Source organism: Macrosteles quadrilineatus, unplaced genomic scaffold (assembly GCF_028750875.1).
Source record: "Macrosteles quadrilineatus isolate MER2022 unplaced genomic scaffold, UCM_ALF_1.0 Scaffold_2__2_contigs__length_208266976, whole genome shotgun sequence".
NCBI lineage: Eukaryota > Metazoa > Arthropoda > Insecta > Hemiptera > Cicadellidae > Macrosteles > Macrosteles quadrilineatus.
In genome coordinates this window covers 201398856-201422863 of record NW_026542595.1, presented here as the reverse complement: position 1 = coordinate 201422863, position 24008 = coordinate 201398856, and the positions used below count along the sequence as shown (strand labels likewise).

At 32.1% G+C, this 24008-nt stretch overlaps 1 protein-coding gene across 1 annotated transcript in view; it reads left to right on the top strand.

Annotated features, from left to right (window-relative positions):
- Positions 1-22438, top strand: part of LOC128987659 (uncharacterized) — a 51749-nt gene extending 29311 nt beyond the window's left edge. The window contains exons 2-6 of the mRNA XM_054408626.1: positions 16490-16698; positions 17692-17827; positions 18677-18810; positions 20084-20333; positions 21147-22438. Coding sequence (XP_054264601.1) covers positions 16490-16698; positions 17692-17827; positions 18677-18810; positions 20084-20333; positions 21147-21226 — 809 coding nt within the window. The 3' untranslated portion in view covers positions 21227-22438. The remainder of the gene's footprint in view (positions 1-16489; positions 16699-17691; positions 17828-18676; positions 18811-20083; positions 20334-21146) is intronic.
- The last annotated feature ends 1570 nt before the right edge of the window (positions 22439-24008 follow it).

Here is a 24008-nt window from a genome sequence, read left to right as displayed (position 1 = left end):
CATCCCATCATCCCCCTACGATTGCAGTCGCATATACTTTGCATTATAATAATATCTTTCAGGTATTTCAGAGTAATTAGAAAACCCTTCGTTGTTAATTTTGCTGATATTTTAGAATAATGATGGGAGGTGGACCTTAAACCAAATTTGTATTGCCTACCTTTGCCATTATTCTTCTGTTGAATGGGTTTACTATATCCTTTTGGATAGTATTGCAAAATAGTGTTGTAACCTTTTACGCGTAACACTAAGCATAGAAGGTATATGTGATTGGTGAGATTCGAACACGGGATCTCAGGAAACTAATCCCCACGTCTTACCACTAGACCAGCTCCGATCCCTATCTTAAGATGCTGTAATGGATTCTCTTTCTAAAGCAGAAAAATGAACCACCTAGCGTTGCAATGAAGCACCATTCGTATATTTTCATAACACTTTTTATGAACCATCAGGACACTAGGTTCTAGTCCGTAGCCATTTGCAATCCAGCCCAAGCTGGGAGAGCAGTGGCGATCGGCGGTATTTGAACCCATAACCTCAGCGACACGCATTCTACTTTAAGACAATATTTTCAATTTTCCAAGCTATTTAATCTAAATTGGCTAACGTCAAACCATACAATATTTCAGTTTATATTTTTTATTTATATTTTTGTCTGCCATGAATTATATTCTATGACCATTTCTGATAAATAACGAAGATAATATCTTAATTTATTTCAGTTTTTTATTCTTTTCACTCTAAACGTGCAAGTCATGAAACACTTGCTCTAATGGCAGAATATTTACCTAGGGTGTATAAATAATGTTTTAAAAGTAAAAAATGAGATACATTTAGGAGAAAAACATCTTATTCTAGGTAAAACAGATTTTTGGTTAAAGTGCAGAGATATTTATTGTATATACTGTCAATAAAGTAATTCCTATCGCACAAAACTCATTTACCATTTTATTGAGACATTGTATTTGACTAAATTGTATTAATATAACGTTTAACATATGCCATGTACTTATGTTTTTTCGATAAAATACAAATACATGCATAATACATGCATATAATTGAAATATTTGACTAATTGATTGGTCGTACGGATTATTATATTTTTAAAATACAAAATGAAAGAAAACTATTTACTATACTATTAAATGTATATCATAAAGTGAAAGTTATACACTATTACTGCCATAACCACTAATTGGTTAATGTTACTATGATTTGTCTAAACACCGGCTTTTTTGTGTATTGTGATACAGTTTTTAAACAACAGATAATGTGTTTGAAATTAAACTGTACCATAAACGCCAGTCTATATAATATAAATAACTAACTAATTGTAAAATAATTACATTTATTTTACTACTATTTTTTATCGTAGGGGTACATTGAGTATTTGCTAGGATCAAGTATTTTTTTTTTTACTCTAAAACCTTTTTCCTATGAAACTTTTACGTGAAATAATTTAGGAAATTCATGTGGCGTTTACGTTATATCATAGATTAAACATGTTTAATTTATGGTTATATTCTGTCTTTTTAGAATGGTTTACTAAAAAAAACTATGTATGCAATAGGCTTAAAACATTATCATAACAACTAACAACAATTTTGATACAGATAAAGTAATAGATCACTCTTTAGGTAGATTAAATCACAAACAAGAGAATTCTGTGATTTAAGTTAACAAGAACTTAATCTTGAATAAAACTAACGATGGCGAGTGACAAATATCTCTTAAAGACCGTGACAAGTTAATCAATGGCAGATCCAGTTTTAACTAAGACACATGACTTTCCGTCTAATCCTTACTGATGTCCTTTCTGACGGATTATCCTCCATTAGTAGACTACTGTTTGTTCTCTTAAACTAAAAGAAAAAAAATAATTAATATTGCTATTGCAAATATTATCAACAAATTTATAATGGGGTTTGCATATTACAAGTGGAAACAACATACTGACTGATACGGACTGAAAAAACCCAAAAATTTATCGTAACTATTAATTTATCACCATTCATAGTTGTGCCAGTGTTAACTACAGTACAGTGACAGGATAGTGCATGCAATGGATTCGAATGTCGAGAAGTTGTTGTTACTGAGTTTAGCAGAAAAAGTTAGTTTAGAAAAAAAAATACCAACAATGCTGGAAATTACCAACTTAAATACTAACTAGGTCCAGTTTTGAAAAAACATTTTATTACAAAAGCACAGGAAACCTACGAAGTACAACAAGGAAGTCAAAATATAAACTCTTAGCTAAACAGCTGTCTTAAAATAATCTTATAGCACGAGTAATCGATTGGTTTAAAAGGGTATTATAATTTTCCCAGGCTTGGTAAATACTTGCAAGTTTGTAAATAAAACACCAATTGTTGCTCTGTCAAGAGGACAAATAAACTGACCGAAGAGGCAGCTCTATACTTACTTCGCTGACCACTTGACACACCGTTTTGTTGACCGATTGTACTCTTATCTTTTTAACCTTCTTCTATCCAAAAATATATTATTTTTAGTGTGAGTCAACACAACTTAATAATAACTATCTTACTTAATTATATTAATTAAAATTAAAAGCACAATCTCAAGTTTATTTTTTTTTACAATGATCTCATTAACATTTTATTTTCACCCACTTGGGTTTGATTAAAACTCACTCTCTTATTTTAAATTTTAGAAGACTTGTGAAGTGTTAATGGCAAATTACAAATTCAATGACTCCCGAGTTAAATACAATGTTCTACAGAAACGCATATTTTTCTAAAGTTCTTTCGATATTATGTTACTTAAAAAAACAATATTAATGGCCATAGTTATATCAAAGCTAAATGAGCATTAACATTACATATTACGTTTTAAGTAGGACATAGTTTAAACGGTAAAGGTGGTACGATATGTAAAAATATACATCTGTATGAAAGTAGACTAACCAGATAAATCCCGTGCAAGATATTTTACAAACTGCATAGGAGGAATAATACTTAAAAAATCTTCCGATAATCTAAATTAAAGTCCGTTCTAAATGATTCATTTTTTTAAACTGAAGGTGCTTCGGTAAAACTTTTAATAAAACACCACCGTTCAGTAATGAAACATTTATTTAAAATAACCTCAATGAAAATCAATATTTTTTTAGCACTTTTTGAAATTAATAGGACTGTTTTCTTTGTCGTTTTCCTAAATTTTGTTGTTGTCCTAAATGTTTTCCTGGTTACGAAAATAGCAATTTCATTATCCTCTGAAAATAATAAATGAGCCATATTATTGTTTCATCTTTCTTATTTTATGAGATTGTGATAGAGGAAAATGTTGCTAAATAGCACTGGATAGCACCAAGATGAAGCTTTACACCCTGATACAGATTTATATGTATTCATATTTTACATTGTTGTAAACAGAGTTAACATGATCAATACGTATGTATGCATACAGGGTGTCCCGTAAGTAAACAGCCAAACTCCGGGACATGGTTCTATGGGTCTAAATAAATAGAAAATCAAGACAAACCTGACTAGCTTCTGCCTTATTCTACCTCATTTTACAATTAAAAATCGTATTTCAGCTATTTCTTATTCGATCTTTTTAAATTTGGTTTCGTTTGATAGGGAATTAAAAGTTCTAAATAAAAGTGTATATTACATCTTTTCATAAAATTAGCCGTTTTTGAGTAATTTAAGTTAAAAATACCCCCGCCGCAGCAAACCTGCAGACTTAGCGAATTTCCATTTGCCTGATTGGATTTACATTAAAATGTCTCCTTAAAAATATCACATGTATTCCCTATTTAAATAGAATCAGTTTAACAAGTATACTTAGGTTTGCTGCAACAGGGAGAGTAAAAAGTGTTTTTTTTTACGTAAAATGTTAATAGGTACTGTAGTTTAGTAAGAAATTAATGTATTTTCCAAATGTGATCAAAATATGTTCATAAACAAGCAAACTACAACAGTTGACTTATTCTCCATAAGAATAACATTGAAATTTTAAAATTACAATATTTTTGAATTTTCTCCGTATCCATTAGGCGCATAGTAACGCTTCAATATACCAAATTATTTGTTTTTTTAAGCTCTACAAAATGGTTTAGAAAGAAATTGTAAAATTTTGTGTTTTTAGAGTCAAAATGGGAAAAACCTATTTTTACCCCCCAAAACCCCCCATAAACCCACGTTCCCATAGTCCGATCATGCTGGTTTGCGAACTCATTCAAGTTTATCTTGCTTTACACCTTTATACCAAATTTCATCAAAATCGGACAAGAATTACTCAAGTTATCGCGTTCACGGACACACACACACACACACACACACACACACACACACACACACATATATATATATATATATATATATATATATATATATACATATATAAAAATTTGAACGAATGGTGTTTTTGGCCTCTGGGGACATCAAAATGAAAAAGTAAATAGGTCCCGAGCCTAGGTCTTACCATGCCACCTACGGTAATAGCTACTTCTCTATAGGGAAATTCGCTAAAAAAAATAAAATGGTCGCTATTTTAAAATTTTAAGTTGAATCAAGATGATTTTTTTGTCTAACATTGTCCTTTTCTACCTTAACCTACATACCAAGTTTTATAAAGATTGGTTGAAAAAGTTCAAAAATAAAAACGTTCTTGTAAAAAATACAAAACGACGGATATCTGGTTAACCAAGCGATTTTGGAAAAAAACTGTTATTCTTGATTTTCTCTTTATTTTGACCCATATAACCATTTCCCGGAGTTTGGCTGTTTACTTACGGGACACCCTGTATATCATAACGAATATGTTTTTGCTATTTAAATAAAATCTTGCAAATTTAGTTCAATAATATTTAGTAGTTTAATGGCAAGTTTTTTATGATTGCCACATTTTGTGTGATTCAGATATTTTATGTTCACCTTATTAAATACTCCAACGCTTTTAGTTGCGATTTAAAGAAAAGCCAACAAAAATAACTCAGACACACGAGACCAAATACAACAAACAAAGAACAAAACACTGTATGAAACCTAATACGTAACACTGTTATTTCCAAAAGTCAAAAATAATCACATACACAAATCCACATTCATTAATTCGTATGCTCCTTTAACATTCATCTTTCAATCTATTATGTTTTGTAATGGTGCAATTTGTCATTGCAACTACGCCATTTCAAACTGCATATCTTTTACGAGGCAAACGGCCTTTACGTGGTAGGAATACATGGGGTTAGAGTTACACCACTGAATGTTTCTGTTTGCTTTTGTATAGTTTTTGTTTACTTACTTTGCTTCTTTAACTTCCAGAAAACTTGGGTTCCAAGAAACTTCTGTCATGTTAAACAACTAGTTGACTTTTAGTTAACTATCAACTCTTATAGATTGGATTAGTTGAATGGCACACACGTTGTTGTACAAAATAATGGGAATCTTTTGTAAAAAAAACATTCATAATTTTGTAATTTTATACCTAAATCATTCCATCAGCATTAGAAAAAAAGGTTGAATGACGTGTTTACCATAAAAAGTACTGAATGATTTTTCAGACTACCGGGTTTCAATCTTTTATTGTTACAGGTTAAACTTATTTATTCTCTTGAACCTATTAGTGTATCATTAGTGAAAAGGTATCTTTTTAAAGTATGATATTGTTCACTGAATGGACGTGTAGGTGTGTATTCAAGTTTAGCAAAATAAATGGACATTAAAATTGTTATTACATCATAATACATTAAAATATACCTAAACCAATTTCTTGTATAGGTCCACTTTCAGTTAAGCTATAAAGTATTTAACTGATTTTTTATTTCCAAAAATAACAACACATGGACTTAATCTGAGTTCAAAACGATAAAACTGTTTCATTTTCTACCTTTACCGTATCCTTTCCCGAAATTGAATTAAAGAAATGAGAGAATCAACCTCTCCAACCGCCAACTTAACTTCGCCACTTCTATTAAATAATTCTGTTGGACTCCTGATTTCTCTCCTTGATTCCCCCATTGTTTTAGAAAGCATACTCGATTCTGATGCTGCAGAAAAAAAACAAACTGTCTTTTATCATAGAAATAATCAGTTTAGGACAAAGACAATTATTTAATAATGTTGTCACGCCTCATACATTTAGTAAATTTAAATCTGGTCTAGTAATACAATTTTGTAAAAATGTTTATAATCTTTTTTTTGTATTAGACTAACAGAATTTAATTAGGCTAGAAGCCTCAAAAACGGAAAGTGGCAGTTGAGGTTAAATTTAGCATTTATTCAATGCAAACTAATTTATACATATAAAATGACAAGCCTTTGACCAAATCTGAACGGCAACCTATGTACCCAGCGACCTTTTAAGGAAAATAAAACATAGTAGATAATAATGAAGACCATAAAGTGTGTTTAAAATGAGTTGAGCTTAATTGAGGAAATGTTTTAAGTTTGTTTAACACCTCCTGTTAAGATTCGACTACTAATTACCTACGAACTTTGTAACCAAAGTTATATTAGCATTTAAATAGGAAAATATAATTAGTTACATCGTTTTTAATAATTCAAGCTGTTGCTAAACACTCTGGCATGCAGAATTTCTGCTAAGACGCTGCCAATCAGCTACAGTTACTACCACAGCGCCACAGGAATGCAGCGGGAATTTAATCAACTACTCAACAATGTGTTTGTTATTATTGCCATGTGAGCTAAAATAGGGAATTTTTATTGAAAACACTGTAAAGTAGAATTTGGTTTAAACCCTTAATTTAATAGTAATTCAATTACTTGCAGTTTTTTATTATTATAAACCCTCATATAAAAAAATTGAAAAATAAAAGGTAACTTTCGTATAACGATTTTCATTTACATTAAACGGTTTTATATTGAATTTACTAAAATAAAATCCACCTAAAAATACATTTTGTTATTTCCAATTATGGATTTCTTATAATATCCAGCAAGAACATTGTTACAACAAAATTGATGAGAACTTCGTAAGGCTAGCAAATTACCTTAATAAATAAATGTTTCAAAACAAAAAATACCCAAAATCTTAAGGAAGGTATGTGTAAAATGTATTCAAGAAGAGGAAAATTTGTGTTATTCTTCACTCTTGTAAAACGAATGGCTAGGAATTTTAAATAATAAAATACTCCAGACGAAAAAAATATGGTATAGTAACAGATATTTTGACAACTCTCTTACATTGATGATAAGGTGTTACCACGTTACTCTAATAAATAATCAAATAATTTCGATGCTGTGCATTTTCATGTAAGCTCGTTCTTAGACACTATCCACATGACGTTCATACAATTGTTGTATTGCATTTTACCAAGGTTTCATTTACTATCATTCGATTTAGTAAATGCAATATTTTGCTTACCAACTGTTTTATTAACACTTTTTAGATTTATATGCAAAGGAAACTACTCTTTGAGACCAAGTTTACCAAAAGCCACACATATTTTTGTTTTATAGGAATTGTAAAAACAAAAACAGTTCGTACCTAAAATGAACAGGATTCATTTGCTCAAAGCAACTAATAACCGTCTACAACAATTGGACTTTAATCTGCCTAATGTACTGCAGATTTCTTTTTACACATGTTCAACAATAGAAACTTGGAAGCTACTATGATGAGAACCATCTTAAGCCTAACCCAACCAAAACCCAGGTATGCGCTTTCCACCTACGGAACAGAGAGGCAAAAAGAAAGTTAAGGGTACTGTGGAGAGGACAAGAACTCGAACATAATGACTATCCTCAATATCTAGTTGTGAAGCTGGACAGAGCATTGACTTTTAAACAACACTGCCTTGCTACTAGGCAAAAAGTGTGCTCCCGAAATAATATCATTCGGAAACTTACCAACACATCCTGGGGAGCACAACCACAGGTGCTACGCACTTCTGCTCTTGCTCTTAGCTTCTCAGCAGCAGAGTACGCAGCACCAGTGTGGAGAAACTCTGCCCATGCAAAGCAGGTAAACATAGCCATCAACGAAACTGCAAGGATCGTGTCAGGATGCTTAAAACCAACCCCAGTGGACAGTATATACCCTCTTATTGGGGTAGCTCCACCATATATAAGTAGAAACGTGGCAGCCGCAGTAGAACTACAGAAGCAAGTGACCGACCACCGTCATCCACTATATGGGCATCAACAGCAGCCCTCTAGACTCAGGTCAAGAAAGAGTTTCCTCAAAACCACTGAGATACATTCAGTAACACCGGAAGTATTAAGGCTTCAGCTATGGAGGCAGGAGGCTCAACAGCCACCAGTAGAACTCAGAGAGGAACTCCCTGCAGGCTGTCACCTGCCTTACCCCACATGGAGGACCCTAAATAGATTGCGAAGTGGGGTCTCGAGGTGCAAAGTAAACCTCATGAGGTGGGGGTACTATGAAGGAGAACCAAACTGCACATGTGGGGCCCCTCAGGACCATGAACACCTACTAGTTTGTCCAGATATGGGCAGAACATGCACCTGGCTCGATCTTAAGGAGGCAAATGACGAAGCCATATATGTGGCAGATTATTGGAAAAATAATATCTAATTGAGCTGGTGTTTTTATCCGGACACGGAAAGTAAGTAACAATAGAAACTTGCCAATGTTCAATGCAATGCCATTAAATAAACAAGGCTAATCTCATAAAGGGTTTTGTTTATAAATAAAACATGAATAACGTCATACTCTTGGCAAGCGAGAAGTCGTTCACAGCAGGAGGAAGCTAGTATAAGGATGCATCAGAATTGCTGTTTTACACTAACTCCTCATTCTCAAACTCATTTTGGGAATTGAATATCCTAACATACATTTACATGAGGAGGGATTCCCATTTTTGTCCTGGATAGAATGCTCCTTAACGATAATGTCGTGTAAGATTGTTTGGATATAAATTAACACTACAAACTTTAACAATCCCATTTAAAGAAAGTTAATGCTCCAACAAGGTTTACATTTCAAAGCTTTTGAGGAGATATCTATATAAACAATATCCTCCAAACCAACAAATACGTTTGATTATTTAGCATTTATCGAGACTAAGCTGTAATCGCAAAGTTAAACAACATTTGCAAGTCAAGACAATTGTTGTGCTGTATTTAGTTAGAGAATTATTTAATCAAAGTCATAGTTTATTTATATTCTTTATACAAAATTTAAAATAGTTTCTATTACCTTAGTATAAATAAGTATGTGAGATTTAACAATTAATTTCCAGTTGCACATAACTTAATAGGTACAATCTTATATTAATTTCTCATGCGACTTCATACGAGATATTGTTTGTAAAGGAAATCAAGTCATATTAATAGTTAATATATTTTTAGTTATTCATGGTTTTAAGACGTTTCATATCGCTAATTACCATTTATTTCATCAACATTACTAGTTGGAAAATATGATAGTAAATAGTTGTGTTTTTTTTTACATGGATGATATGTTTTGAAGATAACTTTTTCAGATAAAAATCTTTTGACAGGCGAACAACATTGGTTTCGTCGCTTTGTCAAACTCATTAGTAAAAGTTGTTAAAACGAAATCAAAAACGAATTGTTAATCCGATGTAACTTGCCATGTTTTAGGACAAGATACGATTCGGTAGGAAACCAAACAAAGGTCGCTTATTATTATGTAATTAATATTGTCCCGGTAGAATCATTAATACCGATATAAAATATTTGCTTTTAAAGTTAGCAAAGGAATTTGCAGTTAATATTTATCTATAAACGAACTAATAATTAATGCTTTGCTAGGACACAACACAAGTTTCAATTCAGTAAATACAGTTCAGGGATATATAGTTCAGTATACCATGAATTTTAACAGCTTAATGACTGCAACGTAAATGTAGCAATACCGTGTCTACTAATTGTCTTGCAAACCTGAACTAATATCCCGAGGTTGTTGGAAGAATTTCGCGTGTCAGTGTTCTGTGTTCTTGTAATCCATATTCATGTTATAATGAGTCTCAAGCGAGGGGAGTATCAGCATTGTCTGAATTATAAACTGCGGAAAACCTTCATAGTCCAGTAAATCTGTCAGAAAAAATGGGGTTACTGTGCAAAAGGCCGGGTAGTTCTGATTTTTGGATATGTTGTTAGTATTGGGCCCATAACATAAAATACAAGTTATCCACTTCGAGATACTGCCGCTCGCCGCTGGGCGCGCCACTTGTTATCGGAATATAAAAAATATGGCAATTCCTATTGTTTTTCACTCAATCTCGTGAACCGTTGATTTTACCGAAAATTTTAGATTATTAAATTAAAGAAGAATAAATTTGTGACAGTTTAAGCCCAACAGCAAGTATGTAGCGTAAATAATGGTCAAAATACAGACCATCAAAATAAATAAATTTTCCAAAGACGTATAAAAATTGTGGTTTTTTCAATAGGAATACCAAATTGGAAAAGTAAATCGGTCCCAGGTCTAGGTCTTACTATGAGACCTACTGTAATAGCGTATTCCCTATAAGGGAAATTTGCTAATAATCAGCACATCATTTATATTGGAATGGTGTGTGTTGAGGAAACCACTATTTAATCTTTTCATCAATTTCGTTGTCTCGAGCAATGCGAGAATGGCGCACGTCAACATGTTGCTCACTGTTAATGTTCAACTGACGTCATTTTTTTTAATATTCCTCAACTTCCTACAGATTTGATGAGGACGGATCATCAAAAGCGCCCATCAAGTTACAACATTTTGTCTGTTTTCCTCGTCCTCGATTCAATCCTTCAGAGCTTTTTATTGTCTTTGTGAGGGCCTGTTCGATGGCCTAATCAGACCAAATTTCACACCAGAACTTGTCTGTACGTCTTGTAGTGAAATTTCCGATCCTTGTGGATTTTTTGTGTTCTTCTATATCAATCCTGTATTTCAATTCATATTCAGCATGTCCTGTATAGATGGGCACACTTGGCGTGGAAAAATTACCCGCTGCATGGAAGATCTGTTGAGTGATTGTAATTGGAAGATCTTATTTGCCTGATATTTCAGCCTCAATAAACTGTTAACTATGTTAAACTGTTTTATTTTGTTTTCATGTGCAAGTATTGTACCCAAAGCTTAGCTTAAATGTTTATGTGTAAACATTTGACAGCTTTGGGAAGAGTAGTTTTGTCGTTGAAGGTATATTTTGGAGGTCTGTTTTTCGGCATGTAAACCTACATTTATTAAAACGAGTTCGCGAAGCATGATCAGGCCAAGGGAACGGTTGCTTTATAGGGGTTTTTGTTAAGAACGGGTTTTTCATATTTTTGACCCTCAAAACATACAATTTTACAATTGTATAATTTTACATTAAAGAATTTTGTAGAGCTTAAAAACAAAAAAAAATAGTACATCAAAATGTTTTTTACAGTTATTGGTTACGGAGCAAATAAAAAAAATAAATTAAAAACCTGAAGTTATTCCAATAGCGAAGATTTTTAATTATTGTTTTTCCTTATTTATAGACACATTTTTATAAAATTGTGTAAATTTATTTGTTTCTTGTCATACTATTCCTTATTTTATATAATATATTACCCTCCCTGTAGCAGCTAACCTAGGTACCAGTTAAACCTAATGTTATTTAAATAGGTTTGTGAAAATCAAATCAAGCAAATGGAAATTCGCTTATGCTGCAGGTTTGCTGAGGTGGGGGTATTTTTATTCATACTTTCATTTATTTTCTATTAATATCAAATAAACTGGCATACTCTCTAAATCAATACGGTGATTGCTTCAAACAACTATATTGTGGAAATATTGAAAAAAAAAACAATTTTTATACGACTTTGGAAAATTTATTTATTTTGATGGTCTGTATTTTGGTTTATTTTTTTGGTTTATTTTACTGGACTATCATGCAATTATTGCAGTTTGTCGTCAACCTAAAGAAACTAAGGGACGTTATGGATTCCAAAGTGTTTCAAAGTTTACAGTCATTCCGTAAATATAATAATGTAATGACTATAGTATACTCTAATAAAAATATGAATCACTGTCATATCAATGATTCTTAATAAATCAATGGTGACGCTCAAAATAATTGTTTAATTTTTTTCCAACATTTCTAAATTGGGAAATTTAACAGGTTTATAGAGTTATGGATTTTTCGCTTTTCATAACTGGACTATATTCCTTAATATTTTTGTTTATTGACCTTGTAAGAATGTGAAGAATAATCGTAAAGAAATTTTCTATGCATTAATTAATTAATTATATACTTTGACTTTTGGATAGCCACTTACACAGATGTCAACAGTAATTCAAACTCCCAAACTTGATTATAAGTAGATAGAGTTAACCTTATAATTAATGGGTAAGTAATGATATAATTTTTGAAAACCCAAATTATAAAGTGTAGCACGGTGGACAACAGAATTATGGTAGCAATGTCACTTTAACCTTCCTGTACCACAGTAATAATAATATTTCAGAAAAAATCATTTGGTAACTTTACAACCTGGAGGGCAGATCCCTTCAGACTAAACAACATTTCCAGTTACATTCCAAGGTTAAATAGAGACCGGACAGACGTTTTGGTTATGGAAAACAAAATAGATATACATTTTTGAATTTAAATATACTGGGTATCTATAAGAAACTTTTCAGGACTTTGGCATATGAATCCCAATACTGAAAGGAAGAAAAAAGTGTATGTGTAGAAATGTCCGAAAATGCATATTTACCTAGATATCCGCCATTTTGTTTTTTTTAGAAATAACTATTTTTAACTTTGAAGTTTTTCAACCGATGATTATGAAAATGTAAGAATGTTAACGTACACAAGACCTAATATATAAAAATAATAATGTTGGTCCGATTGTAAATTTCAAAATTGTGGTTTGACTTTTTGTAACTTTAAAATAACTTGAAAATGGATAATTTTATCAAAAAATGTCAAGATAACTTCGTAGCATTTTAAATTCCCTATAAAATGATACCAAGATCAATAAGACTGGACGAGACAAATAACTTAAATAGAACGTTTATTAGTTATAAGATCAGTCAAAATAAAGTGCACCCCGAGTAACTTTGCCTTATTTTTTACTCCAAAAAACGTTATATTTCAGTTATTTTTCGTCCGATTTTTTAAACTTGGTATAATTTGATAGGGAATTAAAAATTCTAAAAAGTGTATTTGATATTGCTTTATAAAATTATCAATTTTTGAGTGATTAAATAATGAAAATTTAAACGGCCGCCGTTTTAAAATTTTTAATTGAACCAATTTTTTTTATTTTTATCATAGGTCTTGTGTACGTTAAAATGCTTACCAAGTTTCAAAACCATCGGTTGAAAAACTTCACAGATAATCATATTTTTGTATACAAAACAAAATGGCGGGTATCTGGATAAACATGCATTTTCGGACAAACCTTAACATACAATTTTTTCTTACTTTTAGCATCAGGATTCATATCCCAAAGTCCTGTAACGTTTTTTATGGACACTTTGTATAGAAGACTTAACAAATCAGCTTAAAAATGCATAATATCAAATAAACAAACAGACGGTAACATTGAAAATTCTTCTAGAAATATAGCGTTTAGTTTTCATTGAACCTACTAGACACATTTTGAACCAAGTCAAGACATTTTGGAACATATCGTTTAAAGGAGCTAGGTTACGTTTTACTCAAAATAAATATCAATACAAGGATATTAATTTTTCATAAAAAACTTCATTAAATTAAATATGCGAAACTTAAAACACATAATATTCTTCAATGTTATACCACGTGAATACACGTCATATATAATTCACTCGGTATGAATGTAAATTCAAGTAATGACCAACAGAGCTTAACCTCCTTTCCAAACATGACGGGTCTCCATAATTAGATCTCCTTAACGAACTTCCTTAACCTTCCCGGACGTGCTCCTTTAACGTTTTAAAAACTTTTCTTTAGCATAGCCTGGGTAAAACATAAAATATTTACACTCGTATTTTTACCCATTAGGGTCAGAAACAGAGTGATTGAAAAATGTTTTTGTTATTTTTGTAATTACGGACAAGTTTCTATTTTGTATAGAACACGAACTTTTATAATACTTTATATGTTAGATGTAGGCCTATATTCCATATATTTAGTTTAATTCTTTTTATTATTGATATAAAAAAATGCTGCGTGTAATATTTTGCATGTAGTATTACCCTAAAGAGGATAAACTGATTTCCGGACCTCCATTGAACGTGGATAAATATAAAAACATTATGATGGTATTTAATTAAACACAGGCTTTAGAGGTATTACAAAACACACCTTTTTCCTTGTTGCAGCAAATCCAGCCGTACATTTATTAAAATTAAATAAAGACTATAAATGAGACAAAGCTCTTCGGTATATTTAATCAGGATGTTGTCTTTTGGAAAATCTAATAATTAAGAACACCTCAACCCATTAAAAATCTTATTTATAATTGAACTGACGAACCTACGATTAGTTGGCTTATTTGTAACAATTAAAAGATTATTTATTTACTCTATGTTGGTTAGTTTTCTTTCTCTTTAATAGAGAACATGCACTGGTGTTAAAAGCTGGCAACAGGTGGCTTTTAAAGCATGAAAGTGTTTTAGCCTGAGAAATCTGTCCTTTAAGCCTTTAAATCTAATATGTTTATGATGTTTTCTTAAACTAGCAAAATAAATTCCCTAAATAATCTTATCATTAGTACAATAAGCCATGGAGGGTGAATAAATACGTCTAATAATACGTATTATGCTGATAAGAAGTTATTAAAGCCATGCTCACGAAATAACATCCCATGGATTGTAAAATATATTTGGTTTGATTGTTATTTTAATCGGTACGCTGTCGCACAATTTTATTTTTTAATTTGTACTAATTGTCAAACATTAATGTTGTATTTTGTACATATCTGTGACACAAAGGCTAAGAAAATAATAACAACTCATAATTATTATAATTATAATTATTTATAATTATTATTTACTACTCCAACACCAGTTATAAGTTCCTTTATTTGGAGACATGTTTTACACTCTTACAGTTTTAATCTGGATGCATATAAATGCATGTAATTATTTCAATGAGGATTTGTTTTTAAAATTTTCCCTTAAAACGTGAGTTCTATCGTAAGTAAAAGCGTATTTTTATACCACAATGCTATAAGATTATCCTGTTAGAATGTTAAGAAACAAGGCTTCTCCAATTAGCATATTTTAATGCATTACATAAAGGCAGTTAGCTTTACAATCGTATGTAGGCGCCTTTGCAAATGTTTGTATGATTTGCAGGCAGGGCTGTTATGATGCAGTATTATTTAAGTAGATGTATTTGAGTCGCTGACCTTAGATACATTTATAAGCGTAAAACTTTAAATGTCTGTAACTCCCTATAATCTTGAACTGTGAAAAGTACATCTTTAGTGAGTGCTTTACTAAAACATTATATCATTGACTATTTCCAGATAGTTATATAGATTAAATTATGTATACCAAGGGTGTGCGCAAGCTTAATTGACTTTGTTTAGAAGATTATTTTGGTCGAAAACATTTCATGTTGTATACATTTTAGCTCATTTCTTATCCTAGCTGTCGTGGTCATCAACATACAATATAATTCTAAGAGTAAGTATGAAAGGCAAGCATTTATCACAACTTAACGAGCAACAATCATTAATTTCAACTAAAAAGTGTTTTAATGAGGTTTAATGGACCCTTTAAAATACACAATTTTGATCGCTATAAAAATTATCGATTTCTAACAATGACGAAGAAAAGAAGAAAATAGTAATCGGAATTTAGTTAAAATAATTTTGATAGTGTTGTGTTAACTAACAGATTTACATTCCTGGCTGGCTCAGAGATTCATATAACATAACCACGCCCGCGGCTGGTGGGCTGGCTCACCGCTATGAGATTATTTCTTCTTCTTTCCCCTCCAACTGATAAAATATTTACTTTCATCGGTCCAATACTCTCGTTGAATTTGAATACACACAATCCCATAAATATTAATGTAGTATTGCTTTAGCACAATTCATTTTTATTTTTTACAGTATTTTTTTTAAATCATGTCAATTCTTATTAGTAAAATGTTACATTAGCTGTTTTACAAGTAATTTTGATTATTTAAGAACGACTTTGGTAATGGTAAAATAAATGTATGAAATATGTTTGCTAGTTTATATTATTTTTATTTTTATTTTAATATTTTATAATATTATGCAAATGTAATTGGGTACTTTCGTGAATTTCTTTTACTGATACCATGAGTTGTTATACTAACATTGTTTTTCTTAAAATGTCTAACTACACTTGATATCACACCTTAATATAATATATTTACTATACTTCAATAAAGTAAATGTACTGCTAAATTACAGAATAAATAGGTTTCTGAACATTATGAATTTCGGTAGGAGAAAGCTAGCATTTTTAGGAACAATAACGCCTCTTCTTGAAAACTTATCCTAACTAATGCCACTAAGACTTCCAGGGTTAACCTGTGTATTGCTTTATCTACCTAAAATTATTTATCATAAAGTCTTATATTTCACAGGCACGACTAGAAGTCTTGTGCTGACGTCAGTTCGGATAGAGCGTCACACACTTCTTGGCAACTCCTCCATACTAGAGTGTCACTATGACCTTCAGGGAGAGCCTCTATACTCTGTCAAGTGGTACAAGGATGGCAACGAGTTCTTCAGGTTCCTGCCTAAGGATATCCCACCCAAGCAGGTCTTCCCACTAAGTGGCGTTGAGGTCGATGTGAGTACATACATATCTGAGAAATAAATTAGGCATGTTTATAATGCATTGGGGTAGTTGGGTGTTCAAAAATGTACAAATCATGCAATTCAAGAAAAAATAAACACATGATTTAAATAGATACATTGAACGAATAAATAAAATGCACACAAATTACCTTCAACGCATTGACTAGTATTATTTTAAATTCTAAATCCCTTGATCGAGCTATAGCCTTGCAATAAACATAAAAGCGCAATATTTTACATAGTTCACAGACAACAAAGCCCTGATCCATCTGATTAACAGCGCGTGGTGTTAACAGGTGATAAGGGGGTGATATTTACACCATTGTCCTTCTCCTACAATGGATTACCCTAGAGTCCAGCACACTGCAATGCGCTCGTGTTATCCTCAACAAATTGTCAGTTTATTGTTCACCTTTGTTTCCTCAATTATTTATAGTATGTTTTGTAACAAAAATACTGCAAACACTTTTAATATTACTGTAAAAAGCTATTGAAAGATAAATATATATATAATTTAAGGATCACGTCCCTTAAGGTTGTTGTTACATTTAAAATCCTTTATTTAGCTATGCTATCAGTGCTGATCAACATTTTTAATCAAATAACTTTCAAAACAGTGTTTCCAAGCTATCGTGTAAGTTGATATGATAAGTTCCAAGTTGATACGATAAGCATGGAGACTGACACATTTATACGCCTAATTTTATATTTACTCAACTACAACTGTGAATTATACAATTTTTTATATATTTTATCATGGCTGTTTACTTGTAAGTTTTTGTTTGTCAAGACGTCATTAGGTAAAAAAATACATCAATATATATTTTTTTACAATTAATAACTTAAGTTCCATAAATCTTTAACCAATTATGCTTTACTAAACAGGGAGGAAACAGATTAACAAAGCCAATAAAACATTGAGCGTATAAATGTATGTTTACTGAAAAAAGGTAGTTTTATTATTGAAATATATATTCTGGGTTAGGTGGATCGTTCGAATGCTACTCAAGTATGCCTGATCAAGTTGACATTGGCGAGTACAGGCAGATATAGATGTGAGGTGTCGGCGGAAGCTCCTTCCTTCCAAACCGTCTCAGACCACGGCGACATGCAGACAGTTGGTGAGAGCTCAACACAATTAACTAGGCTTAATATGAGAACAGTACAACGTAGTTCTTTGTGTAGGAGTCACACAAGAATCAGCGTGATTCTTCTTTTAGTAATTTTAAAACATTTGGCTTATAATATTCCACCAGAAATGAATTGGTCCAGGACCACAATAATTGTAGCTTGCATAAATTCATAACAAAAAGATTTTCAAGAAGATTCGGTGGGAGTTTTAACCAACTCAAACGGCTACCCATGTACCAATTTAAAGCATATCTCACTTGTGTAATTGAATTTGTTTGAGTTGTTGAAGAAATATATTGAAATCTTACCCAAGAAAATAAAATTTACTTTAGCTGATGTATAACGTTATCATCTAAAACGTATACTGACATGTTTAGGTTTTGGATAGTATTTTTTGTACTTGTAGAGCCTCTAGATTGTGGTACAAACGAAGGATCATTCCTTTTTTCAATTTTAATATGATAACATTAGTTTACGCCACCTGACATGTGCTACAACTTGATGCAAACAGCTCTTAAAGAATAATCAAAATCACTAGTGCATGAGTTGTGTTTGACACCATTAATCCAGTCAAGGGCCTAATATTAATATAATTGGCATTTCAAAAATGGCCATACAGTATTATGAAGTCTAGAATTCTTCTAACCCAAGAGTTATGGTTCCAAAGGTAAATTAACTTAATTTTCAAATACAAAAATTAGATTGAAGAAAAAATTTTCTCTAAAAGGTGTAATGTTAATTTAAAATCATAAAATTGATTGTTCTAAGTGTTTGTTGTGCTGTATGTTGAATGTATGTATGTATGTATGTTTAGCTAAGCTATAACCTTTATTTCACAGCAATACCCAAAGAAGGACCACGTATCATTGGGGGAAGACCTAGATACCAACTCGGAGACACGGTTAGGGTAAACTGTACTTCAGGACCTTCCCGACCAGCCACCCAGCTCACTTGGTTCATCAACGGAGAACAGGTTAATATTTAACTATATGAAACTGAACCTTACGTATGAAACAGTTTTACACTGGCTTAGGGTTAATAGCATACAGTAGCAAACATGAATTATCAATGATTAAATATTATTAGTTGAGATGAAGATGCCACCTAAGGTGCGTATTTTAACCCGAATATAAGAGAATGATGAACGTAGAATGGAGCGAGATGAAATGAAATGTCTTTATTGCTTTTAACATGGAAATAACATGCATTGCAATTGTCAAAATAACTTAAAATATAAAATAAGTAGCATATATCATACAGTGCAAACCATGCAAAAAACTGACATAAGATAGAAAGAACAAAACCATGCTTTCTACTCTACAATGCAAGAATCCTGTTGAGGCAAACAAACCAATCTACTTACACAATAGGCATACCTTCAACTTAATTTAACTTTTCAAGACTGTCTGGGCATTTATTAATAAGCCATTTTTAAAATTCCATTTTGAAGTTTTTACCTTCTAGTTTCCTTATGTAGTTTGGTAATTTAATGAAAAAATAGTTTTTTTGACCTAAGGGCTATTCTCTGTTATTTTGAACTGTCTTCTCACTCTGACAAAATCATTATACTCTCTAGTGTTATGGTTTTGTATTTGTCCTACATTAGAAATTAAATTACCAGAACAGCTGCTAAATTTAACCAACCATATACCTGGTATACATACATTGCATAAAAAGTCATAATGTTGTGTGACACAAAATGCCTTTGCAACGAGTCCTTGGGCTAACTTTTGCTACCAAACGTACAGCTCTTTTTTGCAATCGAAAAATTCTATTGTGTCTAAATGTGTGAAAAGAGCCTCCCCACAGGACAAGCCCGTAAGCCAGATATAAATACACCACTCCAAAATAAACTGACCTTAATGTTTCACAGTCCAAATAGTTTGAAAGTCTTCTTAGCAAAGAAATGCCACTCAAGACCTTAGCACCAACATGGTCAATGTGTTTATCCCATGTAAAATGATTGTCAAAAAATATTCCAAGAAATTGACAAGAATCATTTTGATATGATCTGATATGATTTTGAGATGATCTGTGCAGATTTTTTACTGGCTAAGATCAGCTGTTTCATTGGCCAGGACCATTCATTTAAAGCACAATGATCGGGGACAGCTGGGTCCAGTTTCGAATCATCAAAAAATTACTGACTTTACTTAGGATCTATCCGGCAACCGTTTGATTGCTAAGTGAGCACTATAACCACTCAGCTACCTAGCCAGTCATAAACTAAAATGATTTTTCGACAGGCTAACCAATCGTACGTGGTTGGGCCAATCCGCAAGCCTCACAAAGGGTTTGAAATGGTGACTCTGGGACTAGTGTTCCGTGCAGAACCTCGCCACTTCAAGCGAGGAGATCTCAAACTGAAATGTCTGGCCACCATCGCCACTGTCTACTGGAGAACGAACGAAGAGAGTGTGGAGAGTGACAAGCATCACAAATCTCCAGCCTTGGAGATGAAGGATACGGACAAGTCTATAGCAGACAGAGTACGAGGTGGGTACATTGTGAGGTTGACATAGTTATAGTGAGTTGAGATGTAACACTACTGTGTAGGGAGATGGGAATCCCAAATTTTGGATTAAGTTTTAAATTAAGTTATAGAGGGAAATGATTTTCCCAATCTCCAATCCATACATTCATCTTCTCAAAACATGCCAACTTGTTCTTGTTGACTATAATTGACAAGGCCGAGTTTAGAAAGTATAATGACCAAACATATAAAAATATAATGCTCATGACCATGATATTCATAATACAATTCATAACATATAAGCTTTCTTCGTCAATTACATTTGTTCAAGTTCTTTAGTATAATAAATCATATTAATTATTTTTAATCATTATCATTTTGAAAAAACAATTTTGACAATTTCTGGGTCTAGAATCTGGTACGATTCTCAGGTGAGGCAGTATCTTAACCATACTAATGTTCAGCATCATTAATCAGCACAATCCCTCCAAAGTTAGAAAACTACACAAGTAAGTGGGTTTAAGTTTAGACAAAAACATGAATTTTACCTAATTTGGGAACAAAAGAAAAACTGATCCAATGTTTGGTCAGTATATTGATCTTGGTACGTTTGCAGGATTTTCTAGCTGAGGACAGGATCACATTGCAAATCAGATTTAAAACTTGTCTTCACTGTTCGTGATAAAATTATCCGGGAACATCACTAGGATAACATAAAATTACACTTACAATAAATATAAAAAAAAATGAATTACTTCATTTTGCAATCTTCCCTATTACGTCTCAGTTGATATGTATTTTCTTTTTGTAACTGATGTAAAATTGTTGTTTTCCAGCTGCGACTAGTTGCTGTTCGTCTTCAGGCAGTGTGGTCTGTTTAGTAGTTGTTGTACTCGCTGTGACCTCAGCAAGATAACCTGACTCATCCAGCTCCACTTTGGACTATCTAATCTTCCATCTTCCACTAGTTTAAATGTCTGAGTTCGTCGAGATACGCTATCTTTTTCGGACTAAAATGTAGTTAAGTATAAAGTTGTACTGGCTAACCCTGACAAATAAAAAAACCTTGAAAAATGGTTCTCTTAACAGTTTGAAATTATACATTTACGTAAAATAATGTTCGAGTAACTAGAGTAATGAGTTAAATACCATCTCAAAACGTTTGGTATCGAAATTTTAACACACTTTGCCTACTCAATTATTTTCCATTTGTGCATATAGTAATAAAGAATTGCAGTTGTATTCTTCTATTCCTATCTAGTCAATGGTTTCCCTTAAGTAATGGTTCTTTTAAAACAATAATTTTGATGGTAAAATTAGATAAACAATAATCAAAGACATTATTAACATGAAAATTTGATGTTTACTTAGAAAATAATGTTGCTACAAGTACAGTGTTATTGTAAGTATCTGTGTGAACTATATCTGTGGAAATGTCGTCAGACAGCCCACTTGACTTTGTTATGAAAAATCTGGTATTAATTGTAAACATCGATATATAACTACTACTGGATTGCTGGCTGAGCTCGCTAGCCCGAGCCGAATTCAGTGGTTGCGTTCTGCACTTGAAGGCGTCGGGTAGGGGCAAGAAACCCGCACGGTGCTTGGGTTTTACATCGCACTGACGCTGTGATATCATTTGTTTACCCTATTTCAACTATTGATTCACGAAAAATTTTCATCGGGGGATATTTTGACTCGCTTATTTAGTTATATTAAAAACCGAAAGTATATAAGGTAGTAATCAATTAATTGCTATACAGTACAACGTGTATTTACATTGTTATAAAGTTGGGCGATAACATAGTAATTGTATTTAAAAAATTGCTTGGATGGTTTGGGTTATGGGTTTTATAAAAAGGCTGATAAATTAAACAATAAAAATACAGTATATTTGTATAAAACCCATTTATTTGAATACAGTACCACACAGAGTAGCCTACATTTCACGCATGATTAAAAAGTACTAATTATGTTAGCTTTTGACGAATACCAACTTTTGACAGTGCAATGGTTTGCTCTTTAGCATGACTGTAGCAAATTATTTAAAAAACTAATTTCCGATTAACTTTATCAGCTTAATTTCGTGCGTGTCCTCTCCAAAGTCAACGTTAGACATATGGGTGTAGCTACTTAAATTGCATTCGTCAGCTGTCAAAAGACTAACACATTCTTCGCATGTTACTGTACCTAATATTTTTCTAACAATAATACCCCCGCCGCAGCAAACCTGCCGACTAAGCGAATTTCCATTTGTCTGAATTGATTTTCAGTTAAATATATTTTAATAACATTAGGTTTAACGAGTACCTAGGTTTGCTGCTACAAGGAAACTAATAAAGTGTGTTTTTGAGTAAAATATTGATAGCTTAGTACAAAATAAATACGTTTCCCAAGTTTGATCTAAATATATCCATAAACAAGCAAACATCAACATTTGACAATATTCTCCATAAGAATAACATGGGAATTTTAAATTTACAATTTTTTAATTTTCTCCGTTACCAATAATCAAACAAAAATACTTTTATATGCAAATTTTTTTTTAAGCTCTTTAAAAAGGTCTAAAGAGAAATCGGGAAATTTTGTGTTTTGAGGCAATTAAATCTAACGGAAATCCTGAAAACTTTCCCTCTAAAACCTCTATTAACCTATCAGGTGCTTTAAGTTTTTTTTTCTTAAACACTACAATCATTTCACGCATGGATTTTATCCTAGCATATCTTCTGTTTAGCCGCAGTTGAAGAATTTTGACCTTTTGATTTTTAATTATCAAATCTGCATATCTTGTTTTAAATTGTTGATTTACATGATTTTATACTGCTTATATAGGATTAATTTTTTAATATATGTTTGTTGTAAATATCTATTATTGTAATAATATTGTTATTTTGTTTAATTTAACAAATGTCGTCAAGACGCCACAGAGAGCGGCAAGGTGTTTTTCATGTGTGGACTGTACTGAAAGTTTATAGAATGTACTTTATATTGTTAATTTTTATTGAACGTTGCCACATTAACTGGATCTGTGGCAACGTAATTCCAAGTTTTTATTTCATTTGTATGTAATGTAATTATGGTGGAATAAATCATTATTTCATATTTCATTAATTCATACATTGCTAACCAAACTACCACGTGAAAGTGCTATCCGTCCACTAATAACTGGCAGGATGATTCATTCACAGGTGGTTTACTTTTGCTTCTTCGTACATGACCTCGAATTGTAAAAAAAAAAACTATTATAGATTTGGCGGGGTTGCTAGTGGCGGAATATTTTTTTGGCGAGATAGTTCGTTGGCGGGAATAGCAGCGGGCGGCGGCGCGAGTTGCTGTTTTGCCCCTACCGGGCGCCTGCAACACCGCGATACGTCCCGCCACTCACACCTGTACGCGACCGAATTTCTCTACACAGCTCTTATGGACAGCGCGCAATCCAGTAGTAGTTATATATCGATGATTGTAAATCGAACCACATTCCAGTGTATGATGTTGCAGACCGTAGTTAATTATCTAATTTTGATTTTTTTGCAAAGTAAAACAAACTTAGTTGCTAGAAAATTGACTGTAGCTTCCATTGCGTATGATTCTTGTAAATTTACGAATAGATAATTCCAATGTATATACTGTAGATGATAAATTTAAAACATCCCTACTAAACTAACATGTTTATTTATTTATGTACAAAGATAAAGCAT